Below are 18,674 nucleotides of genomic sequence, written 5' to 3'. Positions count from 1 at the left end.
TCATGTCGAGGAAGAAGAAAAGAAACGTGTCCGTAAGTCAAATCAGTGGCGATAGAAGTCAACGGCACAGTACTTTTTAACAACTTTGGAAACACATTTTTGTGCATGTAAACGAGATTGGTAAGTGTTTAAAAGCATAAATGGAAGGTTTAACTCGCTACCGTCCTGTCCCGCCACTGACAGTGAATAGCGGGTAACCAGAGATTCAAAACCAATACGTCATCCCACAATACACCGCGCAGGCGCTCCTCCACGGCATGACCTCATCCCACAATGCACCGCCACTTTTCAGAATCTTCTGAGGCGGGTGGGGTGTGGGTCGCCTAAGCAACGCGGTGTGGCCCCGCCCCGGGACACGCCCTCCAGCCAATGGGAGAGCCCTGTCGTGACATCATGGCTATTTTCGGAGAGGCAGCGGCGGCATAAGATTTGCCTCCACGCTTGTCCAAGTCAGAGTGTATACACGACCGCGCAGGGGGAAACACCGTCACACTGAGCAACGGGAAAAAGTTGGACAAACACACCCACCGGAATTTTCATAAAAATAATTGGATATACTTCTTAGAACTTGACAGAAACAACAACACTGTGAGTAGAAAGTGTGGAACCGCGTGTCGAAAGTGCGTGTTGAAAACTTTGGCTGGGACTTTTTGGGACTTAAACTGGTAACCAGGACGTCACTTATTTGTCTTTTTTTTTTTTTTTTTCGGTTTCACTTCTATGTATACGAAGATGGAAACTACTTTCTACGACGACTCGCTCAACGGCGCCGGCTACGGATACAGCGGCTCGAAGGCGCTCAAGCACAACATGACGCTGAACCTGTCCGACCCTGCCGGTAGCCTGAAGCCTCACCTACGGGCGCGGGCCGGCGATCTGCTCACCTCCCCGGACGTGGGCTTGCTGAAGCTGGCCTCCCCGGAGCTGGAGCGGCTCATCATCCAGTCCAGCAACGGACTGATCACCACCACGCCGACGCCGACGCAGTTCCTGTGCCCCAAGAACGTCACTGACGAGCAGGAGGGCTTCGCCGAGGGCTTCGTGCGCGCCCTGGCCGAGCTCCACCACCAGCACTTGCCCGGGGTGAGCGCCCCCTCGGGCCCGCCGCCGCCGGCGTCCGTAACCGGTTTGGCCGTGTACAGCGGCAGCATGCGCTCGGACTCGCCGGTTTACGAGGAGTTAAACACGTTCCAGCCGGCTATCAGCACCGTGTCGTCCCCGAGTTACACCACCTCGGTCCCTAGTTACACCACCACGGCTCTGAGCTACACCACCACGGCCCCGAGCGCGTCCTTCCCGGTTTACGCACAGCCATCCTCCTCCTCTTCATCCACCTCCTCCTCCCATCTCCCGATGCTCACCGCGCTCAAGGAGGAGCCGCAAACGGTGCCCGAGATGCCGGGTGAAACGCCTCCGCTGTCCCCCATCGACATGGAGAGCCAGGAGCGCATCAAGGCCGAGCGCAAGCGCATGCGCAACCGCATCGCCGCCTCCAAGTGCCGCAAGAGGAAGCTGGAGCGGATCTCGCGGCTGGAGGACAAAGTGAAGACCCTCAAGTCGCAGAACTCGGACCTGGCGTCCACCGCCAACATGTTGCGGGAGCAGGTGGCGCAACTCAAGCAGAAGGTGATGAACCACGTCAACAGCGGCTGTCAGCTCATGTTGACGCAGCAGCTCCAGACCTTCTGAGCAGAAAGTAAGACTTTTAAGTTGAACCCCAAAAGAAAAAAAAAATCCTGCAACTGGTTTGGGATGACGCGGCGCCACACTGGCAGGAAGGACCGAGGGGCTGTGCAAAAACAACAACAAAGAAAAGGAAAAAAAAAACAGAAAAGTACCCCAGTGCCGTGAGGTCGGTCCCTGAGAGGGCTGCTGTGGACAAGGCAGCATAACAGAAGTCCGTTCTGTTTGTGTTGTCAAACTGGACAAGACTTCTTTTTTTTTTTTCTTTCTTGCTTTTCATGGAGCAGTGGAGAATACATTCAGTATTAGAGCTGACTTGATATGAACCTGCAATGGACTTGTTTTCTTGCTGCTGCTGCTGCTGCTCACCATCATTATTGGGCCAGCTCCTAAACATCTGGACACAAGTTCTTGGGAGGAGGGGGAGGGGATGGGCACGTTGTCTGACTTCTTGAGTTACAACACAACGTTTTCTTTATTGTAAGAAGTTAGAAAGACAATTCAAGATTGACTTTGTTTAATGGGGTTTCACTCATTGCTATATGTATATAAGATCAACTCTGAGTACTTAAGTTTACCATTTTGTAATAAGTATATAATTTTTTTTTTTTTTTTTTGTTATGTTTGAAAGTCATCAATATTTAAGAAGATAATAAACTGCCTAAAATGAATCCACGGTTTCTCCCTGTGTCCTTGGTGTGGGCGTGCCATACGACGTGTTACAACATGTTGCAAGAGCTGCGAGGTGTAGTACTATAGCTAGTTAAATTCCATTTATGTAAGTATCGATCAGGACAATAAAGACGGCTCACTCCCTGAGTGGAGGACAGATGTCTAAATTGAACTTCACATGTTGAGAGTTTGGGGTGGTCGAACATTTTTGTCGGGCTGGGTTGTGACCCCTGTGGAATCTCATTTATTTGACAAAAGTGGAAAATATCCGGCTAGCCTTTGTGTTATTGCACCACAGATTCCATGGTACTGTACTTCGTGCTCTGTTATGCAAATGCCGAAAAACCCATGGGTTACACGCGAAACCAAAGACAAATACATAATTTATCAACAAAAATTAATGTAGAAGACTAATCGGTGAAGACTGGATACAATTATCATATTATACTTGGTCAATACAATGATTATACATTGTCAAAAATAAAAATGTGTCAGTGTATTAAAGACACTAATCACTTTTAGGTGTGTTAGATATAATTTTTCTACACTTAATTTGTAAAAGTTATAAAACGTCAACAAATAAAAAGATAACTGACATTGCTATGATTAACACTAAATGTTGGAGTTAATCTAAAGTGAATTAGACGCACATATATTAGAAATGTCAATATAGTGATGCAACATTTTCAACACAGAAAAAGGCACGAGACAATTGTATTTTTAACACTAAAAGTTGAATAGATTTTTATAGAACAGTGTCAACAAGTTGTATTATTACACTCAGATTTGAATGAATTGTGTGAAATTGCCAATAAAGTTATATAACTCCGTCAAGAAGGAAACAGTGTAGTGACTGTATTATTAACCACTTTTGGGTGACATATTTGCAAACAAACTGCAACTCTTAACTCTTGTCTGCCAAATCCTCTTTAGTTATCTACATATATATATATATATATATATATATATATATATATATATATATTCCCATCAGAGCTGTTACAATGAATAACCTCCCACCCCTTAATTAGTCCAAATAATGTACAGTTTATTATGATCAGCAGGGGGAGGTGGCTGACAAGGGCATTTAGTTTAAATGCGGTGAGAATAAACCGTCTGTTCGCACAATTAAACACTAGGGGGCGGCACAGGCTCAACCACCATAGTGGCTATCTTCCCACGTTCACATAATTCTATTCAACAATATTTTATTACGTTACTTTCCGTAGATTTAAACACAACTAACATTTCTTTCATCGATATAAATGCTTCAATTTTTTTAACATTTTATCTATATGTTCATATAACATAACCATGATTCCATTTCTTTAATCCAGCTCAGCATTCATTTACTTTATCAGGAGTTCTGTAGTATTTGTAACCTGTACATGTTTCTATTATTTAGTATTTAAAATAAAATTTACATATTTACATATCCATTTGAACTTTTTTTTTTTTTTCTTCTTTCCAAAACCTCATCTACGAATTACTTTGCCCATCGCGCCCTTCAGATTATCAAATGTGGCCCTTGGGTACAAACGTTGCCCACCCCTGAGCTAAAAAAAAAAAAAAAAAAGAAATTAGAAGGATTGAAACAAATACGATGGCTATAAACGGTACATTATACCAAATAAGAAAGGGGATGGATTTCGATTTATTATTAAATAAAATAAAATTTCACTACGCAGACAGTTTGCCCACATTTAAGCATCTTTTCTTAATCCTGCTGTCTAATTATTATCCTGATCCCATTGCTGAAACGTGGGACCAGATGACATCATTCCGGAAAACGGTGTCCTTGGCTTACCATATAAGGAGAGGGGTCGCTCGGAAGATCTACGTCACGACAAAGGGGGCGTGTCTTACGGGAAATGACTACGCTCTGGTAAGCTTCTCTGGATACGGTAAATCCCGAGACGTTTGTCAAAGGAGTAGATTCATGACAAAACGAAAAGTTAAGGATCTTAATTCTCCCCCCAAAAGACACAATTATCTTTTTATTTACATTTTTTTTTTTTTTTTACTTAACACATTTTTACTTTTACTATTACTTTATATTGTTTGTTTGTTTGTTTATTCGTGGTTCTACTGAATTTGATGCATTAAATTACTTAATTAAATTGATTAAAATAAACTGCCCGGGTGGGCACAGCACGAAAGGGTAACGTGGGTCCCCCTTCCCATGGGCTCACCACCTGTGGGAGGGGCCATAAGGGGTCGGGTATAGCGCGAGCTGGGCGGTGGCCGAAGGAGGGGACCTCGGCTACAGAAGCTGGCTCTAGGGACGTGGAATGTCACCTCTGTGGCAGGGAAGGAGCCCGAGCTGGTGTGTGAGGTCGAGAAGTTCCGACTACATATAGTCGGGCTCGCCTCCAAACACGGCTTGGGCTCTGGTACCAGTCCTCTCGAGAGGGGTTGGACTCTCTTCCACTCTGGAGTTGTCCACGGTGAGAGGCGCCGAGCAGGTGTGGGTATACTTATTGCTCTCCGGCTCGGCGCCTGTACGTTGGGGTTCACCCCGGTGGACGAGACGGTAGCCTCCCTCCGCCTTCGGGTGGGGGGACGGATCCTGACTGTTATTTGTGCCTATGCACCAAACAGCAGTTCAGAGTACCCACCCTTTTTGGAGTCCTTGGAGGGGGTGCTGGAGAGCGCTCCCGCTGGGGACTCCATCGTTCTGCTGGAGGACTTCAATGCTCACGTGGGCAACGACAGTGAGACCTGGAAGGGGGTGATTGGGAGGAGCTGTGTGGTTTTCGTCCTGGCCGTGGAACAGTGGACCAGCTCCACAACGTCGGCAGGGTCCTCGAGGGTGTATAGGAGTTCACACAACCAGTCTGTTTTGTGGACTTGGAGAAGGCGTTCGACCGTGTCCCTCGGGGGGGTCCTGTGGGGGGTGCTTCGGGAGTATGGGGTACCGAACCCCCTGACACAGGCTGTTCCTACCCTCACCTAGGGTCACGACCTGTGGTCCGTGACCGAAAGAACGAGATCCCGGATACAAGCGGCCGAAATGAGTTTCGAGATAGCGTGAGAAGCTCGGTCTTCCGGGAGGGGCTCAGAGTAGAGACGCTGCTCCTCCGCATCGAGAGGAGCCAGATGAGGTGGCTGGGGCATCTGAATCGGATGCCTCCCAGACGCCTTCCCGGTGAGGTGTTCTGACACGTCCCACCGGGAGGAGACCCCGGGGATGACCCAGGACACCTTGGGGAGACTACGTCTTTCGGCTGGCCTGGAAACGCCTCAGGATCCCACCGGAAGAGCTGGATGAAATGGCTGGGGAGAGGGAAGTCTGGGCGTCCCAGCTAAAGCTACTGCCCCCGCGACCCGACCTCGGATAAGTGGTAGAAAATGGATGGATGGATGGATGGATGGAATAAACTGTAAATGGCCTCTTGTTAAAAAATGACTCATCCACTTGAAATACGTCAGAATTGGACACTCGATTTGTAGCTCGGACGGTACTTGTAATAAAATTATATTAAATGTATATATGCATAGACACATGGTTCAAATGAATTAGTGATGAATTTTAAGCACGTAGACAATTTTTAAAAATAAAAATGTATACTAACAACAACATGGTCAGGCTCTTCTCGCGATACTACCGCGAGAGGAGGAGGGCATCACATGACTTCCGCATCACGTGACTTTGTTTACGTTGCTACTCGCCCGTGGCTATTGAAAAATGGCTCGAAATGAAGAGAAGCAACAAGGACGCTTAAACAGACTTTGGCTACAGAAAGAGAGAGAAGGTAACACAGCTAGTAGGGAAACAAAAAGTAAATATAACATGATTTAGTTGGCTTTTGGCGACCCGTCAGCTTCACGTGTTTAGCTTGCTTAGCCACCTTCAATGAGAAAAATGGAGAAATTACCAATAATCACGATGTGACTGTCAATATCTCGTTATTTAGCTCTTTATATCAATTTGCACTTAAGCGCCACTATTTTCATTACAGAGGGTCGACTAAAAGATGTCCAGGAGCGAAGACCCAAGCTGGTATAACGTTGTTTCGAAAGTTTGACTTAAACATGTTAACGCTAACTTTAAGTCAACTATAATGTCTCTCCCCAGTGTACACTTAACTCGTCTTCCTCTGTGAAAAAGTGGATCCCCAGCATCAAGAATGAAATCGAGTATTATTTGCAGGTAATGACTTACTTGTTGACATTTTCTGTGGAAGAATATCTGTCATTTTTCTGTTTCTGTTTTTGTTTTGCCCAGCAATCCCAACTTGCACATTACCCCGAGAGGAAGATCGCAGAGTTCCATCAGAAGTTGGAGGCCTTGGAACGGGAGTACAAAAGCTTCGTGACCAAGCTACGAATGCTTGACCCGACCTGCAAGCACAAGCCCTGGACCCCCAGAGCTTATTGTAAAAGGAGAGCAGTGGCCCAAGAGTCTACCAGCGTTGGTCAGTGCCCGCAGTCCAAACAATGATGTTCGTACAGTGAACCCTCGCTATTTCGGAACTAAGCCCTGATACGCAAACCCCAAATTGTCTTCTATAATTGCCTCTATTAACAGTTTAAACCCAAAATAGACCCCAAGCGATGCACCAAAATCACTTTAATATTATTTCAAACTCATTGTACAACATTGCTTATTAACATAAATGTCTGACAGATTTTTTTGATATGGGGAAAAAAAAATGCACCAAAAGTGTCAACACTGCCAATCTGTAAAAATACTAATTACTGTAATCTATTTGTGTGTGTGTGTGGGGGGGGGGGGGGGGGGGGGGGGGGGGGGGGGGGTTATTGGGCCAGAGCAATTCACAACAAAAAACTGATGTTGCTTCAAATAGTTATTTGGCAAGACAAGGGCTTTGGCGCCATCTTGTGGCAGCGTTTTTTTGTTTTACTATAAAGAAAGTGCTACAGTATCTTTAGTCACTGCTCATGAATTTATTCTAGTTTAGACTTTGCTCTCTGCGCCTTGGAATGTTCTACAACACAAGTGTTGTGTTTATGTTGTCAAAAATGACTTAAATCAACACTTCGACTCATTCACTGCCAGCTGCATTTTAAATGACCTTACAAGACCCCGCAGAACATTGCGTACTGTCCCAATATAACCACCAAAACCTCGCAAAAGAAAAAAAGCAGCCTCTCTTCTTTCAACCTCTGAAAACATCAGAACGATCTGCCCAATATTTTGGATTTTATGGACGATAAGGCGTTTTCCTCATTACAGTAGACTGTCTGTGCTCCGGGTGACTCACCGCGGAGCCTGGACGCCGGCGAAACTTTGGAACTTTTTTTCAGTGCAGTGCTATTATTTCTTTATCAAAAGCAGGTAACAGAAAATTGTGGGGGGTTTTGTTCCATTCGCAGTCAAGAAGTCAAAAACCTCAACGGCAGCGTTCAGCCATTTGGAGAGCAGTTTTCCAGGTTCCATCGCGGCCACAGAGGTGGCCACCAGAGACCAGGACCAGCCCCTCGCCTTCGACCGCACGCGCTTGGCGGTGGCCGCCGCGGCGTTCAGAGGAGCGTCAGATCACCAGGGCGTCTCTGAAACGCAGAGCCTAGCGAGGGTGCTTCACCGTTCCTTGCCCAACCTGGGTAACGTGGCGGCAGAGGGGAGTTCTGTCATCACACAGAAAGAAGCCACGGATGAGTCGGGGGCAGCTGGGAAATCCTCTTCGGCTCATGTGCTCGGGCTCGACTGTTACTCCTCTTCTGGGGAGGATTCAGACACGTGATCTTACAGTTAATTACCTACGCCAAGGAAGTATGTTGTCCTTTTCATCTTTTTTTTTGTCAACAGAAGAACAAGAAAATGACTATTATTACCCAACTCAAAGTTGAGGAACAGTTTGTTACATTTTGGACATTTGCACGCTTTTGTCAATATTGCAGTGGTTGGGCATTCACATATTTGCCTATTCATGGCTGAACAGTGTTGGTCAAGGAACTGTTGAAGTGAGTTTAAGAACTTCATTTAGACAAAAGTAGTAATATGCTGTCATCTTTGTGGCATCTATCGGCAATTCCAGTACAGTATAAACCTTTTTGGTTGTGGCATTTCTGACTTTTTCATGTCAGAGTGAACAGTACAATTCAGATTTTTTTTTCATAGCCGACCCAAGCCTCTGTCATATGTGGATGTAAATCGGATATGTATCCGATTGTTTTTAGTCTCGCTTGCTCTTGTACGTCATCAAAAGGCGACAAACTTCACAAATGTTCAATAAAACAGACACAAACGCAATGTTGGCTCCAGTTGCACAAAATCTTTGATTTTGCCACGATTGCGTCACGACGAGACCTACGCAAGGGGTCATATTTACTTCCGTAAACACGGCGCACGCGCAATGTGACGTCCTCTTTTGTGCGCGTGTGTGTGACGTCCCAGACTCTTTCCGTCCACAGTAGAAGTCGCGTTTGGTTTTGCAACGTGAACGACGACGTTCACAGACAAAAACAATATCTGAATCGGGCATCATGATCTGCAGTGTCAACGATGCCTTCGCTTCACTGTTCATGACACGACGCGGTCCCTATCTGCTGCGAATAGCGAGGGTTCTCTAAATTTTTTTTATATGAAAACATTTGGTAGACAATTGTGACAATCTCACATCAGTGTGTGACCACGTACTAAACCAGTGGCCCCCAAGCTTTTTTGCGCGATGTTTTTTTTTTTTTCATAAAGTAATAATTTGACAAACCAGCAGAGAAACAAATGAAATAAATAAAAATCCAACTCACCATTATTCTGATTGTAGTTGTAATTAGCGGGAGCCCTGCACTTGTTTCTATTCAAGGAGCTGGTCCCATCGAAGTGTAGTGGGAGACGATGACACCTCAAGTGTTACTTGTGTCCAGTTTACATGGTAATTTTTTGGGGGTCACCGTCATTGCAGAAAATCCCACTTCGCAGGGGTTAGATGTTGTTAATGGAAGCAAGGTATTCAAGTATGCAAAGCGGGCTTGGTGTGTTTTAAGTGGGATTGCTGATGTTGCCTCTTAAATTCAGCCTTTCGTGGAAGTTTTCAAATCTTTTCTGTTTCATGATGTCTTTTTCTAAGTTTTTTTCAAAACCATTTTTGTGTTAGTTCTAGGAAATTTAGTTTTTTAACTGCCACATCACATGACAGAGACAAGGTCTGCGATCTATTGTGTCCCATTTGCATTATTTTCCATGCACTGCTTCTGTCAGCGTGGAAATTATAAGTGTCAGATTACCTTTCTATGTGAGCGTTGTCTTGCTAATGCGCAAGCGTGTGACCGCAAGTCCCTCTGAAATCTGCAATGATTCATTGGCTCCCATCTACTCGCGAAGCCACTCGAGGCGCTCAAACAGCACATCGCCGCGCTCGTAGGGGTTCGACCGGCTAACCATAGCCTCCCACTTGTATGCGGCCGTTACGCCAATGCAAACAAGACTTTCGGTATTACATGTCAGAGAAACCAACATTGTTCTAAATGTATGCAGTGCGTACGGAAAGGTAAAATTACTTTTTTTCCCCCTCACCTTAAAAGTCATTCAATTAAGGATGTCCAAAAGAAAATAGAAAAGTTTGTGAGAAAACAGCAAGGTGTCCCAGGAAACGAGTTGACAGGGGGGGGCTCAAAGACCACAAAGAAGGGTAGAGGAAGTCTTGAGTTTTCCTGTAAGTGGTGCTTTGTCAGCGTTCTCACATTGCTTGCATGCGATGCTTGTCAACCTTTCAGAATGTCTACTTTTTTTTTTTTTTTTTTTGCATTGAGATCACCTCAATATGATTTGTTTAAAACAAAAAAAATTCCACATTTTGTAAATATAATCACATTTTGTAAAATAACATTGTAGCCTACTTTTTTCCACATTTAAAAAAATAATGTCACACTTTTAAATTTTAATATATATGTATTTTTAGTTGTTCTTTATCCCAATTTTGCTACAAAAACAATGTCCCCCCCCCCCCCCCCCCCCCCACATTTTTGACATTGTTTTGACATTTCCAAAAGAAAGTCCCAATTTTGTGATAAAAAAAAGACCACGTTTTTGTTCAATTCATCACAGTTTAAAATTTGTTTCACATTTTTACAGGTGCGGCACGGTGAACGACTGGTTGGAGCGTCTGCCTCACAGTTCTGAGGACCGGGGTTCAATCCGCGGCCCCGCCTGTGTGGAGTTTGCATGTTCTCCCCGTGCCTGTGTGGGTTTTCTCCGGGCACTCCGGTTTCCTCCCACATCCCAAAAACATGCATGGTAGGTTCATTGAAGACTCTAAATTGCCCGTAGGTGTGAATGTGAGCGCGAATGGTTGTTTGTTTGTATGTGCCCTGCGATTGGCTGGCAACCAGTTCTGGGTGTACCCCGCCTCCTGCCCGATGATAGCTGGGATTGGCTCCAGCACGCCCGCGACCCTAGTGAGGAGAAGCGGCTCAGAAAATGGATGGATGGATTTTTACAGGTTCCTATTTCTTAAAATGCATTTCACATTTTGTACACATCAAGATTTTAACATTATTTTTCCATTATTTTTTTTCCATTTCCAAATATTCACTTTTTGTAGACATGTATACTTTACATACATGTCGCTACCTAGAGGCTAAAATGCACTGCTTTTGTTTACACAGTGGACTTCTTCTCCCTTAACTCGTATGTTCCGTATGGGAACTTGGGATTTAATATTGTTTTCAAATCGGACCGGAGTGCCTCTAATGACTCAAAAAGTGACTCTAGTATTTTGGTGCGTTGCACACCAAGCATCTGTCTCCTTTCTGTTTCACAGGCCGCCTGGCGAGACCTTTTCATGTGGCTTCCCTTGCAACATTCATAACTGACATAATCTGAATCAGATCTTTACCAATATGATGCAGGATTTTTAAAAATGTATAATAAATGAAAGAAAAATATTCCAAAGTATGGAAGTTCAGTTTTTTGTGTGCCTTTCACATATTTCACAATTTTTAATTGAGTTCTAAATTTGTGAAACTTTTTGGTAAAAAAATAGATTATTTTTTTTTTTTTTTACATTTTATCACATTTTTTCTTTTCGCATTTTGTACTTTTTTTCCGCATGCTGTAAAAAAACATTTTGTCCAAACTTTTTCACATTTTGTACATTTTTATCATATTTTTTTTACATTTTCTTACATATTTGTAAAATTGTGTCACATTTTGCAATTTGACACTTTTCTAAATTTGTTCAACATTTTTTGGGTGAAAAAAGACTGCAAAATTTTTTACATTTTAAAATTTCTTTCACATTTTGTAAAATTGCTTCGTATTTTGCAATTCCTATGACGTTTTTTTTTAATTGTTTCACATTCTCTAATATTGTTTCACATTTTACCATTGATATGAAAAAGAAAATCCCATTTTTGACATTTTTTCACAATTTATAAAATGTTTCACCTTTTTTAATTTTTCCACATTTCGTTCATTCCACATTTTAGAATTGTTTATTTTGCTAATTATTTGGATCTTTTTTCAAAAATAGTTTCACATTTTGCAAAATTGTTTCACATTTTGGAAAAGTGTTTCAGATTTTCCAATTTATTTGACGTCAAAAAGGGCCACTTAATTTTTAAAATGCATTTGTTTTGGTATTTGTAAAAATATCCTCCCCCATCCCCCTCCCCACACGTTCTTCCAAATTTTGAACTTTTCACATTTAAAGCAAAAATGTCAATTTTTGTCATTCATTTGTTCACCTCACTCGGTGACCACGAAACTGGATAAAAAGAAGACGAAAAGCGCCCTTTTAAAGTAGGACGGGTGACTGTGACTCACGTCCTGACGCTTATACAAAATACGTCGTAGTGTCAAGGCTGCAGTGACATGCAGGCCAGCTTATACGTGCAAGGGGGAGGAATATGTGGGTAGTGGTGTTGCATGTAACACCACATGAACATACGGTAGATAGTCACGCATTTGGAGCAGCACCATGAGCTGTGACCAGACCTATCCCTTCCAACGAGTTTTCTTCGTAGATGGAGGTCAGCAGCAGGAGCAGCATCACCACCTGGAACGACTACCCAGCTGGTCCCAAAGGGGTCGGAGGGTGGGCGGCAGCTGCGCGGGTGTCATTCCTACACTCGCCACCGTTGTCCTGCTGCTGTTTCTCCTGGTGTTTGCGGCACTGGGCTTCGGTGGGTACCTGATGTACAACATGCAGTTAGAGTTGCGGGAGGTGAGGAAGGTAAGGACCCCCGTACTATTTGTTTATACACTCAGTTTGCGATAGTGGGCTCTTGGGCGAAATTTCAGGGTAAACCTAAAAATACACTAATTTGACCTCCTCTATTTGCATTTCCCCCCCTCTGAAAACAATCTTCAGCTATTTGTTGAGAAAGTCACTCGTTCACGGGATCGGTTCTTTTTATGGAATGTCCTCAGATGCTACAAGATGGTGCCAAAGCCCTAGCTGATAGGAAGGAAGTAATTGGTGTCAGAGTAGTGCTGCGGTGTCTTGATATGTGAGTTTAATTTGTTCCGTGACCCCACTCATATCACAAAACACTTCCCCATTGCAATGAATGGAAATGCCATTAATCTGTTCCAGCTAATTGGGAACAGGTGGGTGCCATGATTGGGTATAACATTTTATTTTTATTTTTTGAAGAAAACACCCCTCTATAATATTGTACTATAAAATATAGTACTATAAAAAACATACAGTAATGACATAAGTAAAGAATTACACAGTTTTGCCACATTTTTTTGCTTCAATTCAATGGACATCGGACTACTCCAAAGGTCTTCTGTGGGGTGGCCAAGGTTTTGTTGAGGGTGGTGTTGCTGATCGACCTTTTTGAGCTTTTTTGATGTACCTTGAAAAACAATCGATAACCGGAATGGAGGGGGTGGGGGGTGAATGGAATTATTATTGATTATTATTCCTGAGTGTCTTTTTGCTCTTTCGGAATAATATTATTATTATTATTATTATTATTTTTTTTTTTTAAACGAAATATTTTGAGACACGGGGGTCATCGGGATGGCCGACTTTCACTCCTGGGGTCAGCATTATACAAATTCATATATATGGAGACGCTTCTCAGTAAGCTGCAGTTGTTTTACGTCGTTTTCAAGGAGGATAAAGAAGCAAGGTTATATGGTTGTACTACAAATAGTTTGACAGTAAACTTCAACTGGGTGTGGTAGTAATAGCTTAAGCCTCGTTTTTGAAGAATTGTTCACTATCTGCCAAACCGCTGCTTATTGTCAGGTGAGTTGGATTCATTGCCACCATACAGCATTCCATTTTTGCTTGCAAGTCAAAGAAGAAAAAAAACAGCCAAACGACAGCTCGTATCGCAAAGCACTCACAAGTCAGGTCGCTCGTATCTCAAGGCGCCACTGTATGTTGACGCTGCACATCCCGACAGTGCTCAGGTCTGTGTATGTTGGGGAGGAGCTTAGTTTAGCCTGGGATGTTAGCGAAAGTTACGGGGAGTCGCATGTGTGGCCGTTAAAAGGGTGGTCACTGATTAAGACAGGTTCATTCATTCTCCATACGTTTTACTGATCCACTCCGAAATGAAATGAATGTATTCGTTGCGCTGTGACATTTAAGTGATGAGTGTGTGGTCAGTTCTCCAAACAGACAGGATGTCCTGCCTATTTAATTCGGAGAACGTGAGCGAGTGTGACTTTGTGGTATTCATCATGTTGGTTTCTCTCAGATGTCACGTGAGCTCAAGCAAGCACAGGAGTTGAGCAGAGCCGAGAAGCAAATCGGTTAGTGGTGACGTCGAATCATTCACTGCAATCTTTCCACACCTGTGTACTGATGGTACAACGTGATGCTTTCAAGGGTTGGATGAAGCTGGAGGGAACAAAGAGGACAAAATTGAGAGAGAAGAAAGGGCTGCAGCACATGTCATAGGTAACGCATTTATTCCAGTTTCACACAAAAAAAAATTGGATCGGCCTCTTAATTCATTTGTTCAAAAGAGCTTCCTGTTTTACGTTTGTTTTTTTCGTATTTTGTGAAATATTTTAGCATTTTTAATAGTTGTCACTTTTTGTAACATTTTACCCAACATTTTGTATTTTTTCCCACATTTTTTTTTTAGTACAATGTTTTCCATGTTGTTAAAAAAATTGCAAAAAAAAAAATGAAAATGTTTTGCTATTTTGAATTTTTTGGGGGGAAATTTTGTAATAGTTTTTTTTCACCTTGTCGTTTTCAGATTTTTGTTTTTTTCCCAATTTTTCAAAAGTGTTACACGTTTTTGATTTTTTTTTATCAAATTGTATTTTTTTCGGGCGGCACAGTGGCCATGTTCTTCCTGTGCCTGCGTGGGTTTTCTCCGGGTATGCCCGCGACCCAAGTGAGGATAAACGGTATGGAGAATGAATGAATGAATGAATGAATGTATTTTTTCGCATTGTTTCACATTTTTATTTTTTGCTTACTTCGTTTAAAAAAAAAAGACCTTTTGAAACATTTATTTTTTGCACATTAAAAATGTTTAAAATATTTGTAAACATTTAGTAGTTTTCTCTTTTTTGTCACATCTTCAAAACTGTAAAATAAATAAATAAATGTACTGGTCTGCCAAATTGGCAAACATGCGAGCGACTCTTATGCTTGCATGAAAATCAAGATGCACCATTTGATGTAAAAATAATTCATGATTTGTCAATCATTACTATTTTAAATTGTATTTTTGTTTACATTTGTTATGCTTTCACAATTTTCCAAAAGATTCACATATCTAAAAAGAATTGTTGTGAGATAAATCACATTTGTTACGAAAAATATATTTTTGTCACATTTTATGCTAGAATTTAACATTTTTTGAATTTCATTTACTTTTTGTAAAATTGTTTCACTTCGTCAAAAAAATAACAATTGTTTAAAAAAAAGGGCACTTTTAAAATGTTTTGTCTTTTTCAAATTTTTACATTTTTACATGCAATGTTTTCATCCATCCATCCGTTTTCTGAGCCGCTTCTCCTCACTGGGGTCGCGGGCGCGCTGGAGCCAATCCCAGCTGTCATCGGGCAGGAGGCGGGGTACACCCCGAACTGGTTGCCAGCCAATCGCAGGGCACATACAAACAAACAACCATTAGCGCTCAGTCACACCTACGGGAAATTTAGAGTCTCCAATTCATGCATGTTTTTGGGATGTGGGAGGAAACCGGAGTGCCCGGAGAAAACCCACGCAGGCACGGGGAGAACATGCAAACTCCACACAGGCGGGACCGGGGATTGAACCCCGCTCCTCAGAACTGTGAGGCTGACGCGCTAACCAGTCGGCCACCGTGGCGCCGCAATCTTTTCATATTTTTAAAAATATTTTGCATTTCGTAAGAAAAAACTGCCGTGGTGTACAGTTGTTTCACATTTTTTCAAAGTAAAATCAAATTTTTTAAATTTAAGATTTTTACCCCCCCCCCACAAAAAATGTTTAATGTGTCAAGCATAACACTTACGTCAGGCTATTTCTGTCACAGGGCGGATTGAAAAGCATGTCGTCCACAAAACGCTGCGCTGGGAGCCGCGTGTCGGCGCCGCGTTCACCAGCGACGCCGTGGCTTACCAGGTGAAGGACGGCGCCCTGCGGGTCAACCAGAGCGGACTCTACCACATCTACTCGCGGGTGGAGCTCATCTTCAAGCACTGCTCGCCCACGTCCTCCTTCATCCACACGGTGTTCGTGAGGTCGCCGTCGGCCCCCGACACAGCCCTGATGGAGGCCCACCGGGCCGGGTTCTGCTCCCGGCGGTACGAGCTGAAGGAGCGGCACGCCTGGACCGCCGACAGTTACCTGGGGTCGGCTCTCAGGCTCCGCCGGAACGACAGCGTCCTTGTCAACGTGTCGCACCCCCAATTCCTCAGTCACGGGAATCAAGGCAACTTCTTCGGTCTCTTCAAGATCTGATTGGGACAGTTTGAGTGCTCGGTACACAAGTGATGTCATAATGTGCCACGGTGAAGAAAGATGCCTGCATTGATGCCCAAAGAGACCGTTAACACTAATGGGATGTGTGTAGCATTATATTTATTCAATGCATTCAGCCATTAACACATTTTTTTAATGACTGGGTGCTGTGATGAAGTATTTTCTCTATCTTAAAGCAGAGTTGGGGAATCCATTTTTCGTACCAGGCTTGTTTCCAGTTTTTACACATCTTATTGTTGCCATATTTAACTGAGAAGCGACGACAGAGACGCGTACCACATCGTTGTATGATCAAACTAAAATAAAGTAGTACCCCTCGCCCTTTGATCCCACCTGACATACACTGATCCCCCATTTCACATTTTGAAATACATATTTTAAACAACCTTTTTAATGAAAAATTAAAGCATTAAAAAAAATCTATTTTGTAAAAACATACAGCACAATATTTTTATTCTCATTTTGTGAAAAACAAAATTCACATTTTGTAGTTTCTTGTAATTTATATATCTATAAATTATATAGTTTTTGGTCCACATTTTGTGCATCTATTTTCAAGTTTACTTTTGTCTTACATTTTGTGAATATTTCCACATTCAGCAATTTTTTTTTTCACATTTTGTATCACTGCAAATTTTGTAATTATTTACATATTGAAAATGTTTTTAATCATTTGAATTTTTTGTATATTTATTTTTCCCATTTTGGAAATCATTTGTACTTTTTTTCACATTTTGTGCATTTTTTTCAAATCTCTTTTTTCACATTTTTTATTTTTCCCTCAAAAACTTAAAAAAAATGTATTTATTTTTTTACATTTTGTACACTTTTTCACATTACGTAATTATTTACATTTTGTAGGGAAAAAATTATATAGTGGCGTTTTATAGGTAGGCTTATTGACTAAGCAACAAATCGACTGTACCACTGTGAGATTACGGTCAGGTGCCTCAAGCATGTGGAAATATTTGACTAAATATGAGACCGTTAGTATGGTCACTTGCAAAATATGCAAGTGATGTGGTAAGGCTGATACAATGACAGTTGTGCCTATGCTGCAGTCCTCTAGTAATTTAGAGCAGTTTGAAATGAGTAATAGAGCAATAATCTGGAACAGTGACAATTGTTCAAATGGTGCAGCGTCTTCAAGAAATGAAAACAGTTTAAAGTGACCATTAGTGGAATAATCTGGAACAGTGACAGTTGTGCAAATGGTGCAGATAGTTCACAAGCACATAAGTGGAAAGTATTGGTCAACAACAGATATGCAAATAGTGCAGAGTGAATAATGTAGAAGTCTCCCGACACCGATGTGACAACAATCTCAAGACAAAATTGGCAGCATGTTACAATGGAATTGTAACATGAACTGTTTAGGAAGTTAATGGCAAGAGGGAAGAAGTTGTTGGACTGTCTGCTTGTCTTAGTTTGCATTGTTCGATAGCACCTACCTGAGGGGAAGAGGTGATGACCAGGATGGGGACACAAAGTCTGGGCCTCCCGCTTATCTTTTGTTTTTTGATGATACGTCTCACATACTGTTTGTGGATGGTGAACGCAGAAGGGGGAGTCAAGAGGTGTGATGGTGGTCGGTGGTGTGGCTGGGTGGGTGTGGGGTATGAAAGTGTCGTTTTCAAATCTGCAGTCGAAGGTGTTCAAGTCGTCAGCCAGTCCTTTTTTGTTCTTCGCTTGGGAGGGATGGTCGCTTGTTGTTGGTTGGTTAGTGATTGTAATCCTCGCCAGACTGACTAGAGTCGTTAGCAGTAAACTACTTTTCCATCTTTTCTGCATATATATATATATATATATATATATCCATCAATTTTCTGAGCCGCTTCTCCTCCTAGGGTCACGGGCGTGCTGGAGCCTATCCCAGCTGTCATCGGGCAGGAGGCGGGATACACCCTGAACTGTTTGCCAGCCAATCGCAGGCCACATAGAAACAAACAACGATCCGCACTCACATCTTTTGGCAATTTAGAGTCTCCAATTAATGTACGTTTTTGGGAGGAAACCGGAGTGCCCAGAGAAAACCCACGCAGGCACGGGGAGAACATGCAAACTCCACACAGGCGGGACCGGGGATTGAACCCGGGTCCTCAGAACTGTGAGGCTGACGCTCTAACCAGTCATCTACCGTGCCGAAATATATATATATATATATACTTTTATATATATATATATATATATATATATACACACACACACACACACACACACACACACACACACACACACATACATACATACAAAACACCAATTCTAATGAAGTTGGGATGTTGTGTTAAACAAGTAAAAACAGAATATAATGATTTGCAAATCATGTTCGACCATTCTCAACAACACCCAGAAACGCAGGCGGCTTCTCTGGGGCCAAGCTCATCTAAGATGGACTGATGCAAAGTGCAAAAGTGGTCAGATGAGTCCACATTTCAAATTGTTTTTGTAAATTGTGGACATCGT

General features: G+C 42.6%; 3 protein-coding genes across 4 annotated transcripts; all 3 read left to right on the top strand.

The window, feature by feature from the left end:
* Positions 1-439: 439 nt before the first annotated feature.
* jun (Jun proto-oncogene, AP-1 transcription factor subunit) lies at positions 440-2,354 on the top strand. The gene is made up of 2 exons (XM_061683346.1): positions 440-588; positions 733-2,354. The coding sequence occupies exon 2, from the start codon at positions 733-735 to the stop codon at positions 1,687-1,689; it is 957 nt and encodes a 318-aa protein (XP_061539330.1). The 5' UTR covers positions 440-588; the 3' UTR covers positions 1,690-2,354.
* Positions 2,355-5,709: 3,355 nt separating this feature from the next.
* Positions 5,710-8,827, top strand: si:dkey-86e18.1 (uncharacterized protein LOC557342 homolog). The gene is made up of 5 exons (XM_061684423.1): positions 5,710-6,110; positions 6,318-6,358; positions 6,434-6,508; positions 6,584-6,773; positions 7,696-8,827. Exons 1-5 carry the CDS (start codon positions 6,044-6,046, stop codon positions 8,061-8,063), a joined length of 741 nt encoding a protein of 246 aa, XP_061540407.1. The 5' UTR covers positions 5,710-6,043; the 3' UTR covers positions 8,064-8,827.
* A 216-nt stretch (positions 8,828-9,043) lies between these two features.
* On the top strand, positions 9,044-16,815 carry faslg (Fas ligand (TNF superfamily, member 6)). Of its 2 annotated transcripts, XM_061684422.1 has the most exons (6): positions 9,044-9,809; positions 10,394-10,555; positions 12,286-12,494; positions 13,981-14,035; positions 14,112-14,183; positions 15,763-16,815. In XM_061684422.1, exons 2-6 carry the CDS (start codon positions 10,549-10,551, stop codon positions 16,188-16,190), a joined length of 771 nt encoding a protein of 256 aa, XP_061540406.1. In that variant the 5' UTR covers positions 9,044-9,809; positions 10,394-10,548; the 3' UTR covers positions 16,191-16,815. The 2 variants fall into 2 exon arrangements, with proteins under 2 accessions (XP_061540406.1, XP_061540405.1); XM_061684421.1 differs by lacking the exons at positions 9,044-9,809; positions 10,394-10,555 and having other exon boundaries at positions 11,939-12,494.
* Positions 16,816-18,674: the final 1,859 nt, after the last annotated feature.

The sequence above is a fragment of the Phycodurus eques genome, chromosome 8 (assembly GCF_024500275.1).
Source record: "Phycodurus eques isolate BA_2022a chromosome 8, UOR_Pequ_1.1, whole genome shotgun sequence".
Taxonomy (NCBI): domain Eukaryota; kingdom Metazoa; phylum Chordata; class Actinopteri; order Syngnathiformes; family Syngnathidae; genus Phycodurus; species Phycodurus eques.
The sequence above is the reverse complement of the archived record's forward strand: the minus strand, read 5'-3'. Positions and strand labels throughout refer to the sequence as shown.